Source organism: Schistocerca cancellata, chromosome 5 (assembly GCF_023864275.1).
Source record: "Schistocerca cancellata isolate TAMUIC-IGC-003103 chromosome 5, iqSchCanc2.1, whole genome shotgun sequence".
Taxonomy (NCBI): Eukaryota; Metazoa; Arthropoda; class Insecta; order Orthoptera; family Acrididae; genus Schistocerca; species Schistocerca cancellata.
The window spans coordinates 492,752,212-492,780,202 of NC_064630.1; the positions used below are offsets into that span (position 1 = coordinate 492,752,212).

Genomic DNA, 27,991 nt, shown 5'->3' on the forward strand with positions numbered 1-27,991 from the left:
CTGTGTTCTACTGCGATAATTTTAATGAACATGCCGAAAACTGCAAATATCTTACATGACACATCCTGCGCTTTCACTCTTGTGTCCGTATATGCAACACTCCCATGAAAAACTACACTGGCGACATTTGGATTCCTCGGAAGAATTAAATTCTCATCAGTATAACAGATACTTAGGTTTGATGGCGTTAATCCTGAATTTGTATAATTCACCCTAGTGTTCACGCTCACAGCTGGTTTTCTGACACTACTTGATATGCCGTCCATCACGCTTTTCTTTTTTCCGGATAATAAACTTGACTAAACCACAATTTAAAAGGAGCTGAAATATCATTTGGGATGAAAGGGTACTCGATGAAATGTCATTCTACCTACATAGTGGTTCTTAAAGTCGTATACCAACACAGTTTCAAGGAACAACAAAAGCTCCACTTCTGTTGCTGTCTCGTTCAGTGAGATGCGTGCGCATCACGCTGAAAACAGAAGAGACGCTATTCCGCAGTTAACTGAGGTTTGTTTTCAAAACATACCGCGGTTTTGTTACAAAAAAAAAAATAAAAATAAAAGAAAATCACACAAAAAATTTAGTAAATAATAATAGAAAACACATGAACGTTAGACAAAGTCAAATTCAAGTACTACAACCAGTTTCTTTTATTTTAATAGTATCTTAATGGTATAAAATGTTGCGACCGTCCATTTTCCTTCACATTTGCGTTATGATCGTCGCTATGGAATAACTCATTTTTGCTTGATGTTTCTTCGCCCTCTCATTTCAGTTTGGATGTACAGCCAATAAACACAATATATGAAAGAACTATGCAGACACAAAATAATGAGTAGTCCGTTGTACCAAATATAATGCTATAAAATTGCCAGTCATTTTGATCCTTCTTGTGCTTCAGCTTTCCGCTTTTCGCATACACTAATGCGCAGAGACTTCGATGACCGTGGTATTTTTTTTTTTTTTTAAACAAGCACCTTTATCTGCTTAATGACAAAATACGCAATTTCTTCTTTATCATCATTCATTAATTTCATGTTGTTCTAATGCCATTTTCATCACCCAACGGATTCACTTCAGGTTCTTTTTATTATTATTATCATTTCTTATTTATTCACCCATGGTGCTCTGTAGACCCTATTGAGAAGTCTAATATCCTGGGGATCTGTAGCTGTCTACACTCTGCTGCCACTGTAAACTGCACTGCAGAGGACGTTTTCTATTTTGCTATGTGTTAGGATTTCCTCCTATTCCATTCTCACATTTAGCACAAGCAGAATGACTGCTTAAATGCCTCAGTGTGCACTGTAATTGGTTGAATCTTGTCTTTGTAGTCTCTAAGGAACTGGTACACGTAGGGGGTAGTAGTAATTCATAGGTCCCTCACTTAATACTTTTATTTACTTATTTATTCTTTGCCCACAGGCTGTAGCTGATAATTTTCAACTGAGAGTATTGGATGTGCCACAAAATTTTGTAGTCAGCCACACTACAACATATGTAACATTTCATTGAGTTTACCATGTTACATTACATCAAGGCGTAAATGCAATGTATATGCAATAAATGTGCAATAAAAGAAAACAGGATTACGTGTCCATCATCAGTGACGCTGCAAAAGGTGTATAACAATATAACAGTATATGCCATCAGATTTTGAACATATTTCCAATTTGGATAGCTGTAGAAACACAACTCCGTAGTCCATTATCCTGATAACTTTATCATCCATGTTTGCTGTTTTTTGTTTGAGAAAGAAAACCTGTGTGTTATCTTTTTCCACACTAAGTGTACGTACTCTTCCCACACCAAATGCTTATCTGTAATAATTCCTAAATATGTGCCACTCACTTCTTTAATTGCCAAAGTGTACTTTGGTCTGAAAAACACCACCACTCATTCTTGAATCTTGATAAGTAGGCTTTTGCAGTGTTGTTGGCATCTATCTTCAAGCATCTACCATTTCACATTTCTCAAAATCTCAGTGAATCTCTCTTGTGAATCAAACAAACCTCTGACCATTCATGCCACCCTTCTTTGTATACATTCAATATCCCTTGTAGTTCCTTTTGGCGGGAATGCCATACACTTGAGCAAATTTGCAGGCTGAGTGGCAGAAATGTTTTGTAAGCATTCCCCACTGTAGACTGATTGCATCTCCCAGTATTCTACCAATGAAACAAAGCCACCCATTTTACTTATGACCAAGTGTGTGTAATCATTCCATTTCATATCACTACGAATTATTGCACCCAGGTATTTGTATGAGTTGACTGTTTCCAAGTGCGACTCATCAATACTGCTGCTATAGGATACATCATTTTTGAATTTTAAGAAATCAAGCATTTTGCATTGCTGAATACTTAAAACAAGATACCAATCTTTGCAATAATCTCAGAGTTTAATAAGATCTGACTTTATATTTATGCAGCTTTTTTTAGACAGTGTTTCACTATAGATAACAGCGTAACTTGCAATCAGTTTAGGTGACCATTAATATCGTCTGCCAGGTCATTAATTTACAACATGATCAGCAAATCTTTGGGGAACAATTATAAAGTGAATTTTAAATGTCAAATGCAAGTAACGTTATTTGTACAGAGTATCTCACAGATTACATGCCATTAACAATTCACAGATACAATAAAATGCGGAAGTGTTGTTTCAGTGATTCTCCACATCCTCTCCATGTTGGTCTACCTCCAGAAGTATGACCAGCTGGACAGGTCTAGTGATGTGTCTTGCACCTGCAGTTACAAGGATGGCCACGGGCAAGATTATGTCTCTGTCTTCTGTCAGCTCCTGTACTCTTGCAATCAGCCACAAGTGCTGTGGAAGAACTACTTCTTCTAGAAGTATGATGTCACAGGCTTGGATCCTCGCCGCTCCTCCATTTGGGCATTTAACTTGGTGAAAGTTATGCAGGAGCATAAAGTACTCCTTATTCCTGTTCTCTGAGAAATCTTCTGCTGTTATTTGACAGAATTTGAACTATCTTGTCAAGCATGCTGCAGTCAGTGGCTCAGGCCTGGTTGGCAGCATCACAAGTCTCTCCTTCACAAGGAAGTGTGCTGGAGGGAGTACTTCGTCCCCAATTTGAGAAACAATCCTTGCGTTTGGCGCAACTTCAATTCCTCCACACCAAGCTGCACACAGAGCTATAAATTTCCAAATTATGCCTTGTTGTTCCAGTGCACTATTTTACATGAGAGGCAGCAGTGAATAATCTTCTTTATTGTGCACTGGCATGTAATATCCAAAGGGAAGTGCAAAGCCCCAAAAGTACAATTCTAACTCCAAGTGGTGCAAGTGAATGAGTGTATGACAGATCAAAAGCTTTGTGGAATGATGGTTTCTGTCTAGAATAAGTGACCTCCTTTCTTCTGTGATTAAATTTGCATACCGTAACAACCACCAAGATGTAACAAATTTTTTTCCAAAAATGGGTTGATACTTTCTATTGTTGATCTTGTCTGAAGTGGCACATTTACCTTCAGAGCCTGGATTTCTTGAAAAAAAAAAAAAAAAAAAAAAAAAAAAAAAAGGTGTTGTGTAGTCTTAATCCAATAGAGTTGAGCTGTTGTGATTTTTTCTGTGGTAAATTCTCTGTACAAGTTCATCTTGTCAATGAGTTTTATTTTCAATCAAAAACTGTGCGCTGTGATTTGTTGGTAACCAGTAAGAACTAAATCTGTTGCACACAAAGATTTTCCAAGTACTAGGATTACCTTTAATCCAAGCAAGTGTCACCATGCAATCTGTCTAAAGAGTTACTGTGCTCATATCTGTGTTGATATTCTTGCAGTAGTAATATTGAAGCCTGATTCCTATTAATGGTGCCAACAGTTCCAGTTGCGCCAATGTAACCTCCTTTATGGATTCTAGTCTACTTTTAAGACACTTTAATTGAATGTGAGACCTTCAGAGACATGTATCCACCTATTTACATAAGTATGTGTTGGTTTTAGAGGAGCTGAGATCCTAGTATGCCATCGAGTAGCAAGACGCTAAGGTATATGTTCATACCACTCTAGCCCAAGTATCCTGAAATAAAATGATTTGTATTATGGATATGGGGTTATTAATTCCAGAGGGTCATGGAAACTAGTGGTTGCTTATAGTTAGTTCCTTTTGGGGCCACAGTCTGAGATATGTTGTCAATCACTTCCTGTTGATCTGTGCAAAATGTATCATCTTCTGCGCTCTTGTTAACTCCCAACACATGCAAAATTTTTGTGAGGTCTCATCCTTCTGATTTTTGTATTGCAACTACCTGCTGAGAGTTTGTTGCCCACTTCTACATGGCTAGTTTAATTTGACTCATAAGAATGGTCAGTTGTAAAAAGTGTTATCATTCCATTCTCTTCTGCAGCACCTGCTGTAAAATCATCCATATAAGTGTTGTGATCTAACAAGTGGCTTGTGGTAGAAAACTGCAATGAATACATGCTTGCAATTCTCTCAGAGTCGCTGAAAGTAAGAATGAATTACGTTTACGCTCAAAGGATACACTCTTAAATTGTTATTTAGTCACCCTTTGATTACCGCTTGCTTCATTAACTTTGTGCTTATCTAGACAGATTTCTGTTGTCCAGGTGGAGAACTAACTGTAAAAATGCTAGGATAATATGTGAAACAATGGCAAAACATCGCAGTCGAACACATGTGAGTATAGCAATTACTTCAGAAGCATGGTAGGTTGAGTTTCTAAGACATCATCAAGTGAAGAAGACTTCCTTTTGTGTGAAAATGCATCGAATACAATTTACCATTTTCTGCTTCCATATTTCTCCATCATTACTATTTGATGAAGCAAACAAAAGGTGTAGGCAGAATTATGTGGTGGGCTCAGTTCAATGTGTTCGTTTTGCATGTAGTTTGGCATGTGACACTAATATGCACATGCAGGGCTTCATTCCTCTCTAGACATTTCCGCAGCATAAGGAAAGATTTTTCAGTATTACCGAGGTTATTTCGAAGAATGACCTCCATTTTTTGTGGAAGACGGACTACTCTTTGCTGATCCTCTCCATCCAGTTCAGATAACATTAGCTGTAGGAAACCCAGAAGTATCAGTCTAAGAACAAAAGAAATGTCTCTGACAGATGAGATTATTATAATCCTAATAGTTAACTGCCAAATCGCTCACAGTAAAGTGCCAGAGTTTGAAACACTCCTAAAAAGCAGTGAAGCTCACATAGTGCTAGGTACAGAAAGCTGGTTGAAACCTGAAATTAATAGCAGTGAGATTTTTGGGGAAAATTTAAGTATATATCGAAAGGATAGGCAAATGATAAATGGAAGTTGTGTATCTGTTGCAGTACACAAGAAACACAAATCCACTGAGATAGAAATTTAAGTTGCCATGTGAGACTGTTTGGGCAACACTAGTATTAGGGTTGGGCATAAAATGATAATTGGATCCTTCTGTCGCTCACCAGAGTCATCTCTTGATGTAACCGAAAACTTTAGAGAAAACTTCAGTTCATTTATACCTAAGTTCCCCAATTGTACTGTAATCATAGCTGGAGACTTTAATCACACAATTAATTCAGAAAATTACAATTTTGTTAATGGTGGGCATGATAAGACATCCTATGAAACATTACTACATGCCTTCTGCGAAAACAAACAGCTAGTTAGGAACCCCTCTCGTGATGGCAATATATTCGAATTAATGGTAACAAATAGACCTCACCTCTTTGATCATGTCCACATTGAAACTAGTATCAGTGACCATAACATGGTTGTGGCAACAATGATTATCATAGTACAAAGGACATCTAAAACAAGCAGAAAAATATATATGTTCAGTAAACTAGATGAAAAATCAGTAATGCCATATCTTAATGAGGAACGTGAAACTTTCAGAACAGGGCAAGAGTGTGTGGAGGAACTATGGCTTAAGTTTAAAGGAACAATTGACTATCCACTGGATAGATATGTACCCAGTAGAACAGTTCATAATGGGAGGGACTCTGCATGGTATTCAGTCACTGTAAAGAATCTTTTAAAGAAACAGAGATTTCTGCAATATAGGTGTAAACAAAGTGTAGGGCTGTAGATAGAGAGATGCTGAATGAAACATTTTTGGCTGTCAAGAGAGCAATGCATGAAGCCTTCAGTGACTATCATAGCAGAATATTGTCAAATGATATTTCATATAACCCAAAGAAACTCTGGTAATATGCAAAAGCTGTTAATGGCACAAAAGTTGTGTCCGGTCTCTAGTGAATGAGACAGGAACTGAAATTGAGTGTAGCAAAGCAAAAGCTGAAATGCCTAACTTTGTTTTCAAATGTTCATTTACAAAGAAACTGAGTAGAACTGCCCCAATTGAATGCCTGTACCACAGAAAAGATGAATTAGTATTAGTGTTAGTGGTGTTGAGAAACAGCTGAAATCATTAAAATTGAACACAGCTCCAGGCCCCAATGGAATGCCTGTCAGATTCTATACTGAATTTGTGGCCGAGGTAGCCTCTCTTCTAACTACAAGGGTAAGTTAGTTATTATCCGCAATTTAGTTATATTTTTGTTTATTTGTTATTATATCTTTGCAATTTTCTAGCTGCTAGGTTAGTTTCATTATCGCTGCCATGCTGTTAATCATGGCTGCTCCGCTGTCTATTTGCACCAAAGAAGAGCAACGTTCAGTGATCCATTTTTTGTGGTTGGAAGGTGTATCAGGGCCCAAAATTCATCAAAGACTTTCGGTACAGAACAGGAACAGTATTTTGCCACAATGGAGTGTCTACGAATGGATAGAAAAATTCCAAAATGGTCGCGCAAGTGTTACGACGATGAAGAAGCCGGACATTCGTTCACCGCCATAAATGAAGAAACCATTGAACATTCACATGAAATGATTCTCTTAGATAGACGAAGAGACACATCGTCTGCAAATTAGTCATGGTCCTGGCTATGAAATCATCCATAACAGACTTGGGTTGCATAAAGTTGGTGCAAGATGGGTCCCAAAACAACTCACACACTTGGACATCTGCAAAAAACATTTGGATCGCTATGATAACGAAGGGGACAACTTCTTGGACAGGATCATTACTGTTGACAAAACATGGATCCATCATTACAAGCCGGAGAGTAAACAACAGAGTATAGAATGGAAAAATCCAAATTTGCCATGCAAGAAAAAGTTCAAGACCCAACCGTCTGCAGGAAAACTGATGCTTACAGTTTTTTGGGATGCACAGGATCCAGTACTGGAACATTAGAGGGAAAGGGGCACTACAATAAACCATGTACGTTACAGTGAGATGCTTATTGCCAAGCAAAATCTTTCAATTCAAAGCAAACGCCAAGGATTGCTGACAAAAGGTGTTGTGTTGTTGCACGACAATGCCCGTTGACATACTGCTGCCTACACTGCTGAAACGCTCCAGAAACTCAAATTTGAAGTACTGGATCATCCTCCATACAGTCCCGATCTTGCCCCTTCTGACTATCACTTGTTTGATCTACTCAAACAGGCATTAAGGGGCCATCGATTTTCCTCGGACAAAGCAGTGAAAGAAACGGTGCATTCCTGGTTCACAACGCAATAGAGAACCTCCTTTTATGAGGGCATCAGGAAGCTTGTACAACGATGGACCAAGTGTGTTGAAATGCAAGGAGACTATGTCAAAAACTGATGTTCTTGTAAGTTTCCTATTTGATTGCAATAAAATTTTATAACTACTTCATGGATAATATTTGACCTACCCTTGTATAATCTATTGTAGAGCTCTCAAACAAAAAACTGTGCCCAGTTCTTGAAAAAAAAGCACAGGTCACACCTGTCTATAACAAGGGTAGTAGAAGTGATGTAGTAGAAGTGATCCACAAAACTACTGTCTAGTATGCTTGACATCCATTTGTTGGATAATCTTATAACATATTCTGAATTCAAACATAATGAGGTATCTCGAACAGAATGACCTCCTCAATGCCAACCAGCATAGTCTGCAAAAACTTCAATCATGTGAAAGTCAACTTGCACTTTTCTCACATGACATATGAAAGCTTTGGATCAAAAATGGCAGGTAGAGGCAGTATTTTTTGATTTCTGAAAAGCATTTGACTCAGTACCGTACCTACACTTTCATCAAAAGTAAGATCATAAGGGGTGTAAAGTGAAATTTGTGATTGGAATGGGGAGTTTCTGGTAGAGAGGACGCAGCAAGTTATCTTGAGAGTCATCATCAGACATAGAGGTAACTTTGGGTGTGTCCCAGGGAAGTGTGTTGGGATCCTTGCTGTTCATATTGCATATTAATGACCTTGCAGACAATATCAATAGTAATCTCAGAACATTTGCAGATTATGCAGTAACCTAAAATGATGTACTATCTGAAAGAATCTGCATAAATATTCAGTCACATCTTGATAAGATTTCAAAGTGGTGCAAAGGTTGGCAAGTTGCCTTAAATGTTCAAAAATATAAAACTTTGCACTTCACAAAACAAAAAACATAGTATCCTATGATTATAGTGACAAGGAATCACTGTTGGAATCAGGCAACTCAGACAAATACCTGGTTGAACACTCACAATCATCTCCTCCTCCTCCCAGTGGAAAGGGTGTGCTGCTGGTAAGTACTAACACCCAATCAAATAAGAAGACTCATGTAGCCAGTCCTTCTGACTCAGGAGTAAATTCTAAAAGTTTCAGTCAGAATGTGTTTTTAATTGTAAAAAGGGAAGAGGGCTGCTTTGAGGAGGTTTTGCCTTTCTGCATGCAAAAAGGGTTAGAAGGCATCATAAACGGCAATTAAAAATCAGTTAACCCTGGCGCAATGAGACACTGTTGGTGGAGAAATCTAGTTCCCAACATGTTAATAACCTCCAGAGAGCTCAGTGCCTTGGGGAATATGCCATCAAAACTGAGCTGCACACTACTTTGAATTACAGCAAAGGTGTTGTGACATGCAGGGATTTGGTGGACATTCCCATGGAGGAATTGAATGGTGAGTGAGCTCCAGAAGGTATAGTTGATGAGCAAAATATCATGAAGAGGGTGGATGGTAATCTTGTAAAGTCTGACGCCTTTATCCCGACATTTAATAACCCCAGACTTCCTGGGCATGTTAAGGCAGATCTCCTTTGCCTAAAAGTATGGCCTTTTGTCCCCAACCCAATGCATTATTTTAAATGCCAGTGCTATGGGCGTACTACTCTTGGATGTCACGGAGAAGCTACTTGTGCCAAAATGTAGTAAGACCACCCAAAAAGGAGTGCCTTGTTCATCTCCATTGAAGTGTGTGAATTGCTCTGGAGCTCACCCTGTTTTCAGTCAGGACTGCAGCGTATATCTGAAGAATGGAAGATACAGGAACTTAAGACAATGAAGCAGATCCTGTATGGTGACGACAAAAAGATGTATAAAGCCCTGCTGCCCCCAAAATTCATCTCTTTTGCTTCAGTTCTTAAGCAGCCTGTGCAGAAAGACAATTTTATTACACAAATGGAGGCTTTTAGTGTCAGCACTAGGACCAGTATTTGTCAATGCACTTGTGTTGTTGCAGTTATTTTGACACCTGTACTTCACTCCAGAACTTCAGAAATTGCCAATGTTGCAGAGATCCCTGCCCCTCTCCTAGGATGCTGTCCAGTGCTGCCACAACCACAGCCACATTTGTGGCTCCGAAGCCTACCCAGGGCAAAAAACCAAAGGCAAAGCATCTACAACTGATGAAATTAGGAAGTAAATAGTCAGATGATGTTGACGTCATCCGCTCGGATATCTCTCTCGATTCGTATTTAAAGGCGATGAACTTTGAGGTCAGACTAGGTCAATCATCTCACCTAAAGAGTGAGCCCCCACCTATTGCGAGCTACCCTCCCCGGCAGCAAGTCAGGATGAAAGCGCTACACCTGTGATAGATGGTTTGCATCCTATAGTGGAACATTAATGGGTTTAGGCCACATGTGGAAGAATTGAAAGTGCTACCACAGGAATGGCCTCTGTCCTTGTGTTTGGAGGAAATGCATTTTAAAGTGCCTGATGCCACTGTACTGTAGGGCTACAAAATCTATCACAAGGATGACTTAACTGGGGAAAGGGTCAAATGAGGGGTATTTTGTTTGTCAATAACACGCTGCTCCTCCGCTCTCCTCCTAGCTACTGACCAGCAAGTGGTTGCAGTTGCACTTCATGCACATCAGAAGATCACAGTTTGTTCTTCCTCAGTGTCAGTTAGACAAGAAGTTGGGAGTATGATGCAGTGAATGAAGACTCAAATGCATCAATAGTTAGTGGATGATTTGCAATGACTTCTAGTTTTAAATTATCATTCAATGGTCCCTGATAAAACAAGATTGACTGCCATAATGTAGAATGCAGTATGTGAGACTACTTACACTGGTGGGCACTATTACACACACATAGACCATCTGAAATGTGTATATCCTAGATGTCCGGTGTTCACATTTCCAATGGAACTGTGTTCGGCAAGAGTAACTGATGAAGTCGAATCTTCCAAATTTGTGCTGGCTGAATTATGACGACGTTTCTTTGAAAAGAGACAAAATTATTTTCCTTTCTTGCTGCAGTCTGTTGCTGTACAGCCCTAGTTAAGGCAAAGAAAGTGCCTGTTACTTGATCTCAAAATCTTGAGGAGGTCATGAGCATTCTTTATTGTCTCGCAACCTTGTGCCCAAGGACCACACTGCTTGCAAAACGTGCAGTAGGCTTCTGACTTGCAAACTGTATGCCCTGGCTTAGAGCGAACATTGAAAGCTGCTGTAGACAATATAATGCTAATCAATCTGCAAGATTTGCATTGTGTCACCAGCATCCCATCTATCTCTTCTGACAATAATTCCATTAATTTCAAAATGTTTCCTTCTGACAATAGTACCCTTTTGGTATTGACTATCCAGAACCGACATATCTCTAGGAAAGTGTGAAATATTTTACGAATTAACACTCCTGGGTGTGCTTGTTATCACTGTGCTATCTTTCTTGTAACCTGCTGTAATTTATGCACAACACTTCACAAAAAACGCACTTTAAATTCCTTCGGCTGGCAGGAAAATGATTCCATTGTCTGCAACAAATGTTTGTTCAATAAATGTAAATGCAATGTTCCCAGATAATCATGATGCACCCGAATAATTCTGCCCTGGTCACCAAAACGTGTACGCAAAATTTCTTTAATGTGCTTATAGGGTGCTGCAGTTACAGCAGTTCCTTCTACCAAACCCTTGGATTTCCTCTCCTGGCAGGCTCTAGGAAACATCTGCTTATTGACAACCAGCCTTCTCCCAGCAGTGTTGCTCAAATTTGTGTTCAACACATATACTGCATACATCTCCTCCTCCTCCTCCTCCTCTGTGTTCACCTCTTCCTCCTTCCCATCTCTCTGCCCAGTTCATCCTCCCAACTCTGTATGTCCATCTCCTCTTTCCCACTATGTCTCTCCATTTCCCCTCCCTCTCTTTGTACATCTACTCGACCCCTCTCCAAATATACCTTCTTCCCCAACGCTCAGTCCATATCCTCCTGTACCTCTTTCTTTTCCACATGCCCGCTACCCCTCTACCCCTTCCTCCTGCCTTCTCCATCTCCTCCCTCCAAATATATATTTCCTCCCCACTTCTCTCTGTCCACCCCCACCTTGTCCAGCTCTCTTTTCGTCTCCTCTGCCCTTTCTCTCTCTGTTTGCTCCTCCTTTCCCATTTCTCTGTCCATCTCTTTCTCCCCTCTCTCTGTTCAGCCCAGCCCATCCACAGGTGTGACGCCTGCAAAGCATGCCATTGCTACCCGCACAACATGCTTTCTCCCCTCTCTCTGTGTCTGTTTCCTCTTCCCCACACTTTCTAGCCATCTCATCCTCCACATCTCTCTCTATCCATCCCATCCACCCTTTCTCTGTCCATCTTTCCCACCCTCTTTTCTCTAGCCACCTCTCTCCATCTCTCACTATCCATCGCCCCCCCCCCCCCCCAAATCTCTAAATCTCTATGCTCAGCCATGCCCATCTGCACATGTAGCCCCTGTAAAGCAGGTCGATAACACAGACTGATACTACTCCCACACAACATGCCTGTCTTGCTGGACAGCCTACATGTTGGCGCTGGAAAACTGTTTCTTCCCGCTGTTGTGTAGGCCGTGCTGCAAAGTAAGGTGATAAGGCAGGCCGATATTATTCCCACACAATCTGCCTGTCATGCAGGACAACCTACACACCAAGGGCTGAAAAAACAAGGGTTTGCCTGTATCTCTGCTCCTGCTAGAGCTAGGAGTTTTTAAATCCCACAGTGCTGATACTCTTGAGGTCTGCTCTCTGGCCAAATTTGGTTGAAATTGATCTAGGTATTGGGGAGGAGATCCCCAGGCACAAACGCCTACATTCTGCTTTGTATATGTAGAGACTAGCAAGTTTGGATCTGGGTCAATGGAAGATTCAAGACTGTTCCCAGAAGCAAGTACAGTGCTTGATGTTACTGGGAAATGACTCTAGCTTAATCTGCAGTAGTCAAACACTGATTCACAAAAGGAAAGAAACTTTGTCCTGAAGTCTGTGAAGTCTGAAATTCTTCCCTCAGTATTGTGTTTTGCCTTCGGACTGCTCTTTTCACTGACTGTGTATTCTTTGCATGCTGATACATCAGCTTTGTACTCCTGTCATTGAGTAAGTTCTTGTGTGATGTATCCATGGTTACCTATAAAATTAGCTAAAAGTCTTCTGCAGACAAGTGCTAACATGTTCAACCTCATTTCTGGCTGTAGAGTCATTAGAAGGATTTATTTGGTTGATGAAGAGAGATAAGGGGCTGTTTTAATATTCACAGTCAAGATCCATGACAGTACTCTATAAGCTTCTGAATTGATCTTCTTACTAGGATCAAATATGCTTGTTATTCAATCAATTATCCTCCGTTGTTCTACTCAACTAGTAATTCAACTACTAGCATAAGGACAGTGATGTAGTATGTTTCAGTAATGAATACTGAAACAGTATGCCCTAGTGGACAACTGCTTTATCTGTGGGCATGCCACATAGTTGTTGCGTGGTCACTCAAAATCAGTGTGCATTGACTTGATGTGTCTTCGATGTCCCTGTGATTCTGAACATTCCTGTCAGTGTTACTGTCTCCTGGGTTTCAGCAACAGAAAATGTCGGGGAATAATTAGAAAGTGAATTTAAATGTCAATCACAGGTAACTTCATTTGCACAGTGTGTCTATATCACTGAGATTACATAACATGTCATTACAATTCAGGTATATAATGCAATACAGAAGTGTCATTTCAGTGATTTTCCACAGCAAGGATCTCAACAAACTTTCCTGGGCATGCACGATGTTACTTCTACATCTATCAATATCTCTCCATCAAAGATAACAGGCTGCATCCTCCCTTACAAGAAAACTTCAATCCAGTCACAAATTTTGTTTGATAACCCATATTATTACACTCCATCAAAGATAACATGCTGCATCCTCCTTTACAAGAAAACTTCAATCCAGTCACAAATTTTGCTTGATAACCCATATGATTACACTTTTGTTACTAAGCATTAGCATGGTACTGACAGACAACTGTCTTGACAGATATCAGTGAAGTGAGGCATCTGCTAGGAAATCCATTAATAATTAACTAACACTAACTGATGAAAGCTATTTGGGCTTACTAAAACTACATTAAATTTAAAATTAAGAGGAACGTTGCAACTGTGATATTATCTGCTGATTTTGGGTGGCATACAAATTGTAAAAGGACTAAAGGTAACCATTTACCATATAGTTATGGCACTGGGCGATCAACAGGGATGTAAACAAGATTAAAAACATGTTTAAGCTGTCAGTCAACATTCTTCTATAAATGTGACAAGAACACATTACCAAGCGAGGTGGCACAGTGGTTACAACACTAGATTCGCATTTGGGAGGACAGCAGTTCAAACCCGCGTCCGGCCGTCCTGATTTAGGTTTTTCGTGATTTCCCTAATTTGCTTTCGGCAAATGCCAAAATCGTTCCAGTCAAAGAGCATGGCCTATTTCCTTCCCTAATCTGATGGGACTAATGACCTAGCTGTTTGGTCCCCTCCCCTCAAATCAACCTGCCAACCAAGGAAACATTAACAGACTACACTCTACCTCCGATTAATATTCCAGTTTTTTTTTTATTTTGTATAAGCACTCTGCCTAAACAGGTTATTTAAATATGTAACTCAACTCTCTCCTCTTTTTAGTTCATCTATGATGTGGAGGTCAGGACTGCAATAATGACCACTACAGGGAAGGGTTAGAGGTGATGAAGAGCTGTTCTTATAGTTGATGAGATATGGGGGGGGGGGGGTCTCTTCGGCACTGGGCATTGTGGGTTGGATGGGTTGACTAAGGCTATGGGAGGCAGGCACAAGAAAAAGATGGTTGCAGCAAGACAGACAGCATGCATATACACACAATTACTCCAAAAAGCTACAGCAGTTAGAGGTGTGTGCTCTTGTCCAGTGACATGGCCTACCATCGATCAATCCTACCCTGATTCTGTGGTACAGTCAGATGTCATTCTCACAGCCCACAGTGTTGGCAAAGGATGGCAGGAGCTGCTGCTCCAGCAGTGCTGAGGTTTTGCACGATCAGCATACCTCAGCAGCACTACACCAGAGGCAGCCCAATGTTGTTACACTTCTGGCAAGGCATCTCCATCCCACCCAGCTGAGGCAAGTATCTGGTACTGACAGGCACCGAGTGGCTCAGTGAATAGGAGGTTGCCAGTTTGACTTTCAGCCCATCCGGAAACAACAAAACTCCAGCTGGCAGTCCCATTGGGATGGCAGGAGAATGTTGGTGGCCTTGTGGCAGCAGACAGAACGCAGTGGATGACAGTTCAAAGCCCAGCTGTCACAACATGCCTAGCTTGGTAGGATAGTCTGCTCTTATATACAACAAGGCAGTCTTGTTGCAGCTGGGGTCATATATGTGGCTTGCCAAGTGCTGAAGAAATGTCTCGAAACACTGATTGCTGCTGCAGCACCCATAGTCCAGTGAAACTGTCAGAAAAAAAGCCTGTACCTTGCAAAAGGTGGGGTAGAAGATTTTATTTTTTTAACTCGTTCATATTGTTGGAAAGGTTGGAAAACAAAGTTGTGCCAACAAAATTTCTCTTGGGAAAACTTTCTGCAGTCAAAAAACTTCGAAAATTTCGGACTTTTTTCAGTTTTTACAAAATATCTCAGTTTCATTTGCTCCTATCGCTTTGACATCTATATTCTTTTTTAAAGAGCACAAAATTCTCTAGAAATTTGATTTTTACCATTTTTTTCTACTCCCAATATCTAAGGCCCTACAGCGCGTCAAAAAATACCAATTTTTCAAATTTCGAGCAAAGTGGCAAATTACCTAATTTTTGAAGACTGTTATTTCAGTTTCTATTTGTGTGGTATAAACATATTACTCATCATGTTATTCATTGGAATTTACCATCTCATTCTGCTGCAGGGCCAGGACAAACAGCATCATATTCAGTAACTACAAACACATTCACGTCGGATTGCGTGAAGTTTATTTGTGTTACAATATGTAATACGATTGCATGCAGTTGCCATACATTTTCTACGGTTGATTGACTTTAATGATCAGTTATAAGAAGAAGTATGTAGGAATTGTTCTTTAGCGGACAAAAGCGTATTTATTCTTTGGCGGGCGGAAGGCAATTATCTCTAGTGATTGTTCACAGCGCACTGACAGCTATTAGCACACAACAATAAGGGTCCTACAGTTTGGAGTCGCTTCCATTCAGTATATGTTGTGGTGCTGAAAATGAGTATGTCTGACATGAATTTGTGTTTCATTTGCGAAAAGACTGTGGTGAGTGGTAGATGCAATGTGAAAAAGAAAGGACTGAGCACACTTATCGATTGTAGTGCTAAACGCAGGGAGTCTGCTCACACCCGTTTTTTGAAAACGCTCAGTGAAGTGATGCTGCATGAAGCATGCTACAAGAAGTACATTAATGAGAGAATGATAGCAGCTAGCGTTTGACATCCTCAGGAACCAATAGGCGTGCTATGTCAGTCGCAGGAAAAAGGTCAGTTCAAGTTCAAAGAGAAATACTTCTTATGTGCAAAAGGGAATTCTGATGACTTTTTAACCAAGCAGTTACGACTGCCATATGCCAAACGAAATTTTGATGGAGGGTACCTTATCCACAAAGTGACGTGGACTCGAAATGTCAAGTCAATAGCCCAAAGCTTACCTGCAATGTCAATTTGGATCTCAACTTGCTATTGTATTTGATGGGTATCCATGTGAGGGAGACAAATGTAGCACAGAGTGCTGAGAGGATTCGTAGGTCCAAAAAACATTCTTCTGTTGACGTTGTGGTTGAATCAGAGATGGTGAACCAAGTCCCTCAGGACAAGTTCTTGTACAACGAACGAAACAAGATACCAGAATGAGATTTTCACTCTGCAGCGGAGTGATTCGTATTTTTTGAGGCACTGTAGTGCCTTAGATATTGGGAGTAGAAAAAAATGGCAAGAATCAAATTTGTAGAGAATTTTGTGCTCTTTAAAAAATAAAATAGACGTTAAAGTGATAGGAGCAAATGAAATTTTCCAAGTTTTTTGACTGCAGAAAGTTTTCCCAAGTGAAATTTTGTTGGCAAAACTCGGTTTTCTAATATTTCCAACCATATGAACGAGTTGAAAAAATAAATTCTTCTACCCCACCTTTTGCAAGGTATTTCCGCAATTTGACTGGACTACCATGTCGTAGTTGCAGAGTTGCTGGCATGGCGTAAATATTGAGCTAGTAAGCATAGTTAAGTACCTGGATTTAGGCATCGAACCTTGGCTTGATCCCGCACTGTTCCTCTCTTCCCCTCTTGGAATAATTTAACCCACTGAATTACTAATTGAATAAAGTCTGCATGAAATAGAGATTATGTTACCTTTACAATATGCAGCTTTCAAACTGCCAGTCATAACACAACTCCAGAATACAAATTTTAGATTAGCTGCCTTATGCCTATACTCTTCATTCCCATTTATATTTATGCCATTCTACATTCCTGGGACTCAGTCACTGAATCTTTAATTCTTGATTCCTGCACTATCTCACTTCAATTCTTCAAGCCTAAATTCCTTTTTATGATCCATTCGCTGATCCCTGCAGTACACCCCAAGCTGCCACCCTCTTGTAGCCTGTGACTATGAGTTGTCCATTTTGGCAGCAGTACAAAACCATCTCATAAGAATAATGGTATAGAAATACAGGAGGCACCCTAGTCAGGCTGGCAACTCTTGTGAGAAACCTGGAATTCTTAGGGAATTAAATTTTAGCTGGAAAAATCAGGGAAATCTCGGGGAATTTCTTAAAATCTGAAGAATTTAAGGGATTTTTTTTTGGTAACCTAACACTGAAATTCAATTTCATTGAGTTTTGTAAATGATAAATTTTAAAATACTTAATGTTTCAAAGTGTGTTAACTATATGAATATAATTCCATGTAAATTATTGGTCCTACTAACATTTGGAATTCCCAGTTTTTAAGTTTGAGTAGCCACCCTGCTAGTCTTTCCCACCTCATAATACTCATACACTAACATATTAATGCTATTAACTTTCCATAAATGCTTCAGATACACACTTATCTAATATACATGAAAAGCCAAAAAAAAATTCTCACATATACTGTAGGGCCACACCCTGCATTATCCTACACAAACAACATCACAAACTCAGAATCAAATCCTGGGCAGTTCTTGACCTGTACGAACTTACCTATCTATACGCCCACTACCCCACTGCCTTATCACTCTGACATGAAGAAAACTATTTACAAAAGAAGGGAATCAATGGTACCATGGGTGTGATTGCATTTTTAGTCACAATGGCTTGAAAACTACCACAATTCCATTGACTATCTTCATCATTGTACTCACAATACTTGAATAATACATGCAATACTGCATCATTTTCACAATAAATCCACAATACTTCACAATATGTCTCAATATCCTAACTCACAATTACCTCTCATCTCGAGAGACTAGCCAATGTATCACACTCCAGGGCTTTCAGTATCACTGGCTTACTTCCTGAGTCACAGTAACTTTTCAGTTATTCTCCTGTGCCCTTAGTACACATATTATACTTAGTAAAATTTCCCCTACCACTCAACATGTTCTCCCATGATGTCATTTCCCTAGCTAGGACAGATATCTTCAGTGAAGTTTTTGCTGTCATACTCAGTTTATCTCGAGGGACCTGGAGTAGTTTAATAATGACATAACATCTAACAATTATCTTACATTTGTATGGTAAAGCAGCAATTGCTGCTTTGAATCGGTACTACATGATGCAAAAATAGGAAATGCATTACAGGCTGTTGCAACATTTATTCATGTTCTCTTTGGTCAACCCTGTACAACTCTTAACATTTACATTATCATCTACATAACACCTAGGAACTAAACAGCATTCACTAACTATTGCTATGGTTGTGTGTTCTACATCAACCGAAAGTTATTCTATTTCCTGGTACACTCTTTGCTATTTGCAACACTCACCGACAACTTACTTCTCTTACATGTTTGCACAACTACTTCTACATAAATTACACTCCAAAATATAATTCACATATTGCACTATGTAACATCAATGTTTCCTACCAGACACACTAAGTTTGTACTGTTATCATCAACAGTGCAAACAGAAGTGTCATCCAACAGTTCCTTTAAGATATCCCTAAACAAAATGTCTCTTTTACACTTTCTTGTAATCCTCTTACATAAATGTGAGACAGACATATATGGGGTGGAGCAGAGGGAACACATTTTTTAAACACTAGTAGCTACTGGTGAGTGAAGATATTGATCATGGGCAGTCATTGGCAGCCAGCTCGGACTATGCAATTTCAGTTGCTAGGCAGCACAGAGCATCGTGTGTTCGCTGTTGAGCAGTTCTTTAGAAACAATGATTCTGTCGTCAAAGTTCAAAGTCTTTTCCATTGAAAGTTTAATATTGTATGTCAAGATGCTGTTCCTGATCAGAATACTGTACCCCAATGGGTTGCAGCATTTAGAAGTACTGGATTTGTGATGAAAAAGAAACCATCTGGTCTTCCCCATACAGTATGAAATCCAGAAAATGTAGACAGAATGAGAATGGCAGTTCTTGTTAGTCGAAAATGATCCACTGGGTGACAAGCTGTCTTGCTGGGTATGTCACTTCATCACATCTTACATGATGATTTCAGATTTAACCCATACAAAATACTGATTGCCTAGCAGCTGTGTGAAACAGATTTTGTGTAGTACATAGATTTTGTTGCATAATGGATGCTATTCTTGTGGAAGATGCAGATGTCCCAGTATTCATGAGTGATGAAGCCCATTTTCAGCTAAATGGTTATGTTAGTGTACAGAACTGTCAGTACTGGATGTAGGAGAACCTGATTGAACTACACCAAAAACCTCTCCACAGCTCAAATGTCATTGTGATGTGGTACCTCCAAGATAGGGATTGTTGGATTTTACTTTTCTGAAGAAAAAAGTACCACAGTTATTGTGACACCAGCTTGCTAAGGCAAAATGTTTAAACAACTTTCTGTGTACATTCCTTGAAAGCCGCAAAGTGAACATGATAGATGTGTGATTCCAACACGATGGTGCCGCAGCTCACACAACAAAAGCATCCATGGAAGTGGTTCAACATGTTCCCAGGACATGTCATTTCACAATATGGTGATGTTCCTTGGCCCCCACACTCACCCAATCTATCGATATGTGACTTTTTTTTGTGGGGCTACTTGAAATCAAGAGGTGGGCAAGCCTCACACAATCAGTGACCTTGGTTGTCATTCATAAGAAGCTGGAAATTGCCCTGACTACTATCAAACGATAATAGCAGCTGCTGTGAATCAGTGTGTTGGAAGAGCTCCTGAGAGTTGTGTACTTGTGATACTAGTACCAGAGGTGTACCTCAAGTACTATCCTTTCCTGTGGATCCTGTCTCCTCTACAGAAAGTACAGGATCTATCATTACTCATCCACCTCACTGCGAGTGGCATGTCAAAGGTAGATCTAGAGGTCCTGTACAGGGTGGACGAGGACCAGAGGGGACTCAAGGTATTATACAGATCCCCCTAACCAACAAGTTTGAGGTGCTGTCTTTCAATGAAACTGATTCAGTGGGGTTCACTTCACCTATTTTGGAGAAACCTGTTTTGTCTTGTGTCTAGAGGAGGCAAATGTAAAAGGGTAAGTGGCATGGGCATGATAAGACATCCTGTGAAACATTACTAAATGCCTTCTCTGAAAACCGTCTAGAACAGGTAGTTAGGAACCTCACTCATGACGGAAATATATTTGATCTAATGGCAACAAATAGACCTGACCACTTTGCAGATGCAGTGACCATGATGCGGTTGTGGTAACAATGATTACCAAAGTACAAAGGGCAACTAAAACAGGCAGAATGATATTCGAGGGCGATTCAAATGAAAACCTTAAATATTTTTTTAAATATTATTTATTGTGCAGAAGTGGTACAAACCTGTATCACTTTTCAACATAATCTCCCCCACACTCAATGCAAGTCCTCCAGCACTTACAAAGTGCATAAAATCCCTTAGAAAAAAATTATTTTGGTAGTCCACGCAACCACTCGTGCACCGAGTGGTGTACCTCTTCATCAGAACTGAACTTCTTTCCTCCCATTGCGTCTTTGAGTGGTCCAAACATATAAAAATCACTTGGGGGCAAGGTATGGTGAGTATGGTGGATGAGGAAGACATTCAAAATGCAGGTCTGTGATTGTTGCAACTGTTGTACGGGCAGTGTGGGGCCTTGCATTGTCATGTTGCAGAAGGACACCTGCTGACAGCAATCCACGTCACTTTGATTTGATTGCAGGCCACAGATGATTTTGTAGGAGATCTGTGTATGATGCAATGGTGACAGTGATCACTCTAGGCATGTAATACTCCAAAAATGACGCCTTTTTTGTCCCTAAAGAGAGTCAGCATAACCTTCCCTGCTGATGGTTCTGTTTGAAACTTCTTTGGTTTTGGTGATGAGGAATGGTGCTATTCCTTGCTTGCTCTCTTCGTTTCCAGTTGGTGGAAGTGAACCCAGGTTTTGTCTCCAGTAATGATTCTTGCAAGGAAGCCATCACCTTCTCGTTGAAAGCGCCGAAGAAGTTCTTCACAAGCATCAACACGTTGTTCTCTCATTTCAGGAGTCAGCTGCCATGGCACCCATCTTGCAGACACTTTGTGAAACTGGAGCACATCATGCACAATGTGGTATGCTGACCCATGACTAATCTGTAAACATGCTGCAATGTCACTCAGTGTCACTCGGTAGTTTTCCTTCAGTATGGCTTCAACTGCTGCAATGTTCTGTGGAGTCAAAACTTGTGCGAGGAGCATTTTCCCCTTGAAGTCACACCATTTGCGAACTTCCTACTCCATTCGAAGACTTGCTGCTGTGACAAACATGCATCACCATACTGAACCTTCATTTGTCAATGAATTTCAATAGGTTTCACACCTTCACTTTGCAAAAACTAAATAACAGAACACTGTTCTTCCCTGGTGCAAGTCGCAAGTGGGGTGGCCATATTTATACCGATACTGTGACGGAATGTGTACATCTGCACTATGCTGCCACCTACAGGCCATTCTGCACGCTGTTTGTAGCCCACTTAGTAACTTACAGGATAACGGCGTGAAATTTCGATTTGTTATTACAATTGTAAGGTTTTCATTTGACTCCCCTCGTATGTTCAGTAAACTAGATAAAAATTAGTAGTGTCATATCTCAATGAGGAATTTGAAACTTTCAGCATAGGGCAGGAGCATGTAGAGGAAATATGGCTCAAATTTAAAAGAATAGTTGACCATGCATTGAATAGATATGTACCCAGTAGAACAGTTCATAATCGGAGGGAATCTGCATGGTATTCAGTCACTATAAAGAAGCCTCTAAAGAAACAGACATTACTGCATAATAAGTGTAAAACAAAGCATTGGGCTATAAATAGGGAGATGCTGAATGAAATGCATTTGACTGTCAAGAGAGCAATACATGATGCCTTCAGTGACTACCGTAGCAGAATATTGTCAAGTGATCTTTCACAGAACCCAAAGAAATTCTGGTCATATGTAAAGGCTGTTAGTGGCACCAAAGTTAGTGTCCAGTCCACAGCGAATGAGACAGGAACTGAAATTGAGGGTAGCAAAGCAAAAGTTCAAACACTTAATGCTGTTTTCAAATGTTCCTTTACAAAGGAAAACTTAGGAGAATTGCTCCAATTTAATCCTTGTACCACTGAAAAGTTGAATGAAGTAAATATTTGTGTCAGTGCTGATGAGAAATTGCTGAAATCATTAAAAATTGAACACAGCTACAAGCCCCTACAGAATCCCTGTCAGATTCTATACTGAATTTGCAGCTGAGTTAGCCCCTCTTCTAGCTATAATCTATCGTAGATCCCTCTAACAAAAAATCATGACCAGTTCTTGGGAAAAAGGCACAGGTCACATCCATCTACAGGAAGAATAGTAGTAGTGATCCACAAAACTATTGTCCAGTTTTCTTGACATTGATTTGTTGTAGAATCTTAGAACATATTCTGAGCTCAAACATAATGAGGTATCATGAACAGAACGACCTCCTCAATGCCAACCAGCAGGTATTTCGAAAACATGGATCATATGAAACCCAAGTTTGTATGTGTGGACATCCTCCTCAGTAAGCATATAAATACTTGTTTTGTGAATAAAACTGCCTTTTCCTGCTTGCTAGCATCAGGAAAAGGCAGTTTTATTTACAAAACAAGTATTCATATGAAACCCAACTTGCATTTTTCTTACATGAGATACTGAAAGCTTTGAATCAAGGCAACCAGGTAAATCAAATGTTTCTTGGTTTCTGAAAAGCATTTGACTCAGGACCACACTTATGCTTATTGTCAAAAGTGGAGGGCATATGGGGTATCATGTGAAATGTGTGACTGGATTGAGGACCTCTTTGATAGGGAGAACACAGCATGTTATTTCAGATGGAGAGTCATCGTCAGAGGTAGAAGTAACTTTGGGTATGCCCTAGAGGGCTGCGTCAGGACTATTGCTCTACATGTATTATATTAACCTCTAGTGTCCGTAGGTATCATATGTGATGCCTCTAGTCTAAAAATTTTTTATGCATTTTCCGACCACTTTAGTGAGAGCACCTGCCGGTATCACAGAATATGTATTCAGCGCATCATTTGTTTAAATTTCTTCACGCCATTAACAAGTGGCAGCAGCAGCTGGAAAGTGAGTGTTACAACAGCATGCACCATGTCACGAATTAGAAAAGGTAAATATTCTTATCTTTTGCAATTTCACACATTTAGAAGCATATTTATATTCACAAATATTTCATGTAGCCTGCAAATAAATATTGTGACAGAAGAAGCTGAGTAGCACAGTCACCATGGTGTAGTAGTTATGATACTAGACTGTTGCATGGAGAGTCATGAGTTCAAAACTCACCTGAACTGCAAAATTTTAATTTCCATATTCTTCGAGTACATTCTAGAAGTATCCACAGATGTCAAGAATCATTGCACTGGAATATTCTGTAACTGTATACAGGGTGTTACAAAAATGTATGGCCAAACTTTCAGGAAACATTCCTCACACACAAAGAAAGAAAATATGTTATGTGGACATGTGTCCGGAAATGCTTACTTTCCATGTTAGAGCTCATTTTATTACTTCTCTTCAAATCACATTAATCATGGAATGGAAACACACAGCAACAGAACGTACCAGCGTGACTTCAAACACTTTGTTACAGAAAATGTTCAAAATGTTCTCCGTTAGCGAGTATACATGCATCCACCCTCTGTCACATGGAATCCCTGATGCGCTGATGCAGCCCTGGAGAATGGCGTATTGTATCACAGCCATCCACAATACGGGCACGAAGAGTCTCTACATTTGGTACCAGGATTGCGTAGACAAGAGCTTTCAAATGCCTCCATAAATGAAAGTCAAGAGGGTTGAGGTCAGGAGAGCGTGGAGGCCATGGAATTGGTCCGCCTCTACCAATCCATCGGTCACCGAATCTGTTGTTGAGAAGCGTACGAACACTTCAACTGAAATATGCATGAACCACATGTTGTATCGTACTTGTAAAGGCACATGTTCTAGCAGCACAGGTAGAGTATCCCATATGAAATCATGATAACGTGCTCCATTGAGCGTAGGTGGAAGAACATGGGGCCTAATCAAGACATCACCAACAATGCCTGCCCAAACGTTCACAGAAAATCTGTGTTGATGACATGATTGCACAACTGTGTGCGGATTCTCGTCAGTCCACACATGTTGATTGTGAAAATTAACAATTTGATCACATTGGAATGAAGCCTCATCCATAAAGAGAACATTTGCACTGAAATGATGATTGACACATTGTTGGATGAACCATTCGCAGAAGTGTACCCGTGGAGGCCAATCAGCTGCTGATAGTGCCTGCACACGCTGTACATGGTGCGGAAACAACTGGTTCTCCCGTAGCACTCTCCATACAGTGACGTGGTCAACATTACCTTGTACAGCAGCAACTTCTCTGATGCTGACATTAGGGTTATCGTCAACTGCATGAAGAATTCCCTCGTCCATTGCAGGTGTCCTCGTCGTTCTAGGTCTTCCCCAGTCACGAGTCATAGGCTGGAATGTTTCGTGCTCCCTAAGACGCCGATCAATTGCTTCGAACGTCTTCCTGTCGGGACACCTTCATTCTGGAAATCTGTCTCGATACAAACGTACCGTGCCACGGCTATTGCCTCATGCTAATCCATACATCAAATGGGCATCTGCCAACTCTGCATTTCTAAACATTGCACTGACTGCAAAACCACATTCGTGATGAACACTAACCTGTTGATGCTACGTACTGATGTGCTTGATGCTAGTACTGTAGAGCAATGAGTCGCATGTCAACACAAGCACCGAAGTCAACATTACCTTCCTTCAATTGGGCCAATTGGCGGTGAATCGAGGAAGTACAGTACATACTGATGAAACTAAAATGAGCTCTAACATGGAAATTAAGCGTTTCCGGATACATGTCCACATAACATTTTTTCTTTATTTGTGTGTGAGGAATGTTTCCTGAAAGTTTGGTCATACATTTTTGTAACACCCTGTATATACCATATGTGTTCTGGCCGGAGGCAGTTCGCTCCACACTCTTGTATGTGCAAGTGCTGAATAAACCTTTGTTCAGCGAAGTTAGTGTTCGTCATTCATCTAATTACACCTTCTTCTATGTGACAATATCTTAACTGAGAAACTACTCTTCAAGAACAAAATGTTCTACTTAATTGCAGGTATCATCCGATAGCTCGGGACTCTATTACTATAAATCTCCTGTCATTGTTTACTTATTTACAGTGGCGCGAGTCTTTGTTTCTTCATTTTTTGTTAAATTTGCTTGTGCTTGTTGTCGTTATCCTGTGTTAAATTATGTGTTCCCCTTACATGAAAATATATTGGGTATTTATGGTATTACTGTAATGAAAATAATGAACCCATAATCCCATTTTTCCCTGCTGTAGGGCTAACTGATGAAGAAATAGCGGTACTTTTGGCAGTGGAAGATCCAAATATTTCTAAATTTGAGCTGTCTGGAGTAGAAAATGAGCTTGAGATAGCTGTCAGATCACAAACTCCAGTAGCTGATGAGTCATCATCCAAATCAGATGACAATGGGGTACCTTTGAGTGACAGACAACACAGAGGTACAAAATGGAGATACACGACAGAGTACGTAGTTGCTAGATACAAATTTGTATGGCATATTTAACATATAATTTGCAAAGATTTATGTTATTTTACTTTAATTTCTAGGTTTAATCCTGAAGTATCAGAATTTGCAGCACCTGAAATTCTGACTGTGAAGTCAACATTTGAATATTTCACGCAATATATTGACCGAACATTGTTTGATGATCTGGCTTATTATATAAATTTATGTCATGTTACACTAACAGGAAAGTCAATGGACTGTAGTGGAGCAGAATTAAGAAAGTTTTGGGGGGTTAGTATGCAGATTACATCACTGGGGTTCCCTAGATTGAGAATGTGTTGGGGAAGACGAACACGCTATCCACTGATTGCAGATACAATTAGCAGTGACAGGTTTTACCTGAAAAGATATAATCTGAAACTAGTTAATGACAACGCTGTATCAGAGAAAACCAAATGAAGTGACATTATTGGAAGGTACAACCACTCCTTGACAGACTAAGAAATGCATTTCGAAATCAATCCTGACTGACTCATGCATGTACAGATGAGCAGATGATACCGTTTACGGGTCAAGTAAGAACAGGACAGTATGTTAGGGGTGAACCCCACCCAGTTGGCTTGAACTTTGTGCTAGCTACATCCAGTGGTAAGCCACTTGACTTTTTGCTATACCAAAGAAAGGGTAAAGATATCACGTCTGGAAAAATTCCAGTACCTGACAACCTTCATATTGGAGGGCATGTTGTTCTAAAGCTTTCAGATTCCTTGCCACCTGGGTCATTAATATACACTGAAAGATATTTCACATTTGTCCCCGTATTAGATAGTCTCCTAACTCATGGGCCAATCTTAGCAGTTGGGACTATCATGGCTAATCATTTTCCAAAAACTGTCAATTTCAAGAGAGATTTAGATATGAAAAGGGAGGGCACAGGATCTTCTGATCAGGTTGTAAGGATTGATCAAAAAATAGCTGCAATGAAATGGTTTGACAATAAACCTATTTACGTTGCATCTTCTGCTTTTGGTGTTCATCCCACTGTCAAATTCAACATTGGTTGAAGAAAGATAAGGTTTATGTCCGAATTCATAGGCCAAATGCAGTTAACAAATATAACAAATATATGGGTGGTGTGGATCTCCTGGAAAGGGTAGTGGGGAAAATATCCAGTGAGAAGCAGAACTAACTAATGGATAGTACGCGTGATCCACTACTTCAAAGATTTTGCTGTTGCAGCAAGAATATAGGCAAGCAACGCGAAGCAATGAATTTATGAGAAAAGACATCATGCAATATCAAGCTTGATGTTGCACAAAATCTTATTTTCTATGGTGAGCCAGAAAATGAACAAAGATCAGACTCGAGCAATGATGATGATGAGGGTAGTGGTGATGGAGGTCCACCAGCAAACTGGGCAAGAGCACCAGAAGCTTTACCATCTTTGCCATTCAGGGCACATGTTAATCACATGTCTCAGATGATGGACAACATACAGAAAAATAGATCAAAATGCAGGTTAGAGGGTTGTAGAGATCTAACATTTGTATGATGTAGCACATTTCAAATGTTCCTGTGCTTTACCTCTGAAAGAAATTGTTTCGCTCTTTTTCACAAGAAATGAATTTGAACTTATGTTACTTTTCTCACACAGTGGTAGTATGGTATTCTGCCTTACAGCAGGTCTTGTCATGAGTTAAGCCTCTTCCACTTTTGTCTGTCCATAGCCAGTCTTTTCATTTCTGAATATTTGTCTCTTTTGATATTGTACAGCGTTTGATACCTTCTTTTTCCTCTTCCCCTTTTTCTCTCCACCATTCCTTCTATTCCTTCCTTCAATAAACAGTCCCTCCTCAAATAATTTCAATCCAGTTCTGTTTTCTCTTTCTGATAACTTTCAGCATGTTTCTCCCTTCTCCAACTCTTCTTAGTACTTCTTCATTTCTTACTCGGTCTTCCCATTTCAATTTTTCCATTCTTCTCCACATCCACATCTCTAGTACCCCCAATCTTCTTTCATCTTCCTTCCTCAATGTCCAGGTCTCCGCACCATATAGTGCAACGCTCCAGATTTTCTCACACAAAGATAGAATTATTTTATATGTTAAAAATAATTTTGTTGTAACACTCATGTGTATTACTTTGTATAGACATAGACTGCAGGTATCACATATGATACCATCTGGAAAATGTATGTAGAAATGAAAATAAAATTGTTCTCTGTATT

General features: G+C 39.9%; 2 protein-coding genes across 4 annotated transcripts in view; one reads left to right on the forward strand and one right to left on the reverse strand.

The window, feature by feature from the left end:
• Positions 1 to 495, reverse strand: part of LOC126188309 (PAN2-PAN3 deadenylation complex subunit PAN3) — a 141,983-nt gene extending 141,488 nt beyond the window's left edge. Inside the window, exon 1 of one of the 2 annotated variants that reach the window (XM_049929903.1) lies at positions 375 to 495. Coding sequence is in view for 1 of the 2 variants with exons in the window: in XM_049929902.1 (XP_049785859.1) it covers positions 56 to 266 (211 nt within the window). In the remaining variant the exon portion in view is untranslated. Of the gene's footprint in view, positions 1 to 55 lie in introns of both variants that reach the window. The other variant, XM_049929902.1, reaches the window with a different exon arrangement.
• LOC126188312 (uncharacterized) lies at positions 466 to 27,908 on the forward strand. 2 transcript variants are annotated; one of them, XM_049929905.1, is made up of 4 exons: positions 480 to 510; positions 23,186 to 23,322; positions 25,574 to 25,781; positions 25,866 to 27,908. In XM_049929905.1, exons 2-4 carry the CDS (start codon positions 23,304 to 23,306, stop codon positions 26,221 to 26,223), a joined length of 585 nt encoding a protein of 194 aa, XP_049785862.1. In that variant the 5' UTR covers positions 480 to 510; positions 23,186 to 23,303; the 3' UTR covers positions 26,224 to 27,908. The 2 variants fall into 2 exon arrangements, 1 of the variants encoding a protein (XP_049785862.1); XR_007537851.1 differs by lacking the exon at positions 23,186 to 23,322 and having other exon boundaries at positions 466 to 510.
• Positions 27,909 to 27,991: the final 83 nt, after the last annotated feature.

Excerpts from the sequence above, each read along its gene's own strand:
- LOC126188312 (XM_049929905.1), top strand. Across the intron at positions 25,782-25,865 it reads AAATGGAGATACACGACAGA|GTTTAATCCTGAAGTATCAG; the intron begins GTACGTAGTTGC and ends TTTAATTTCTAG.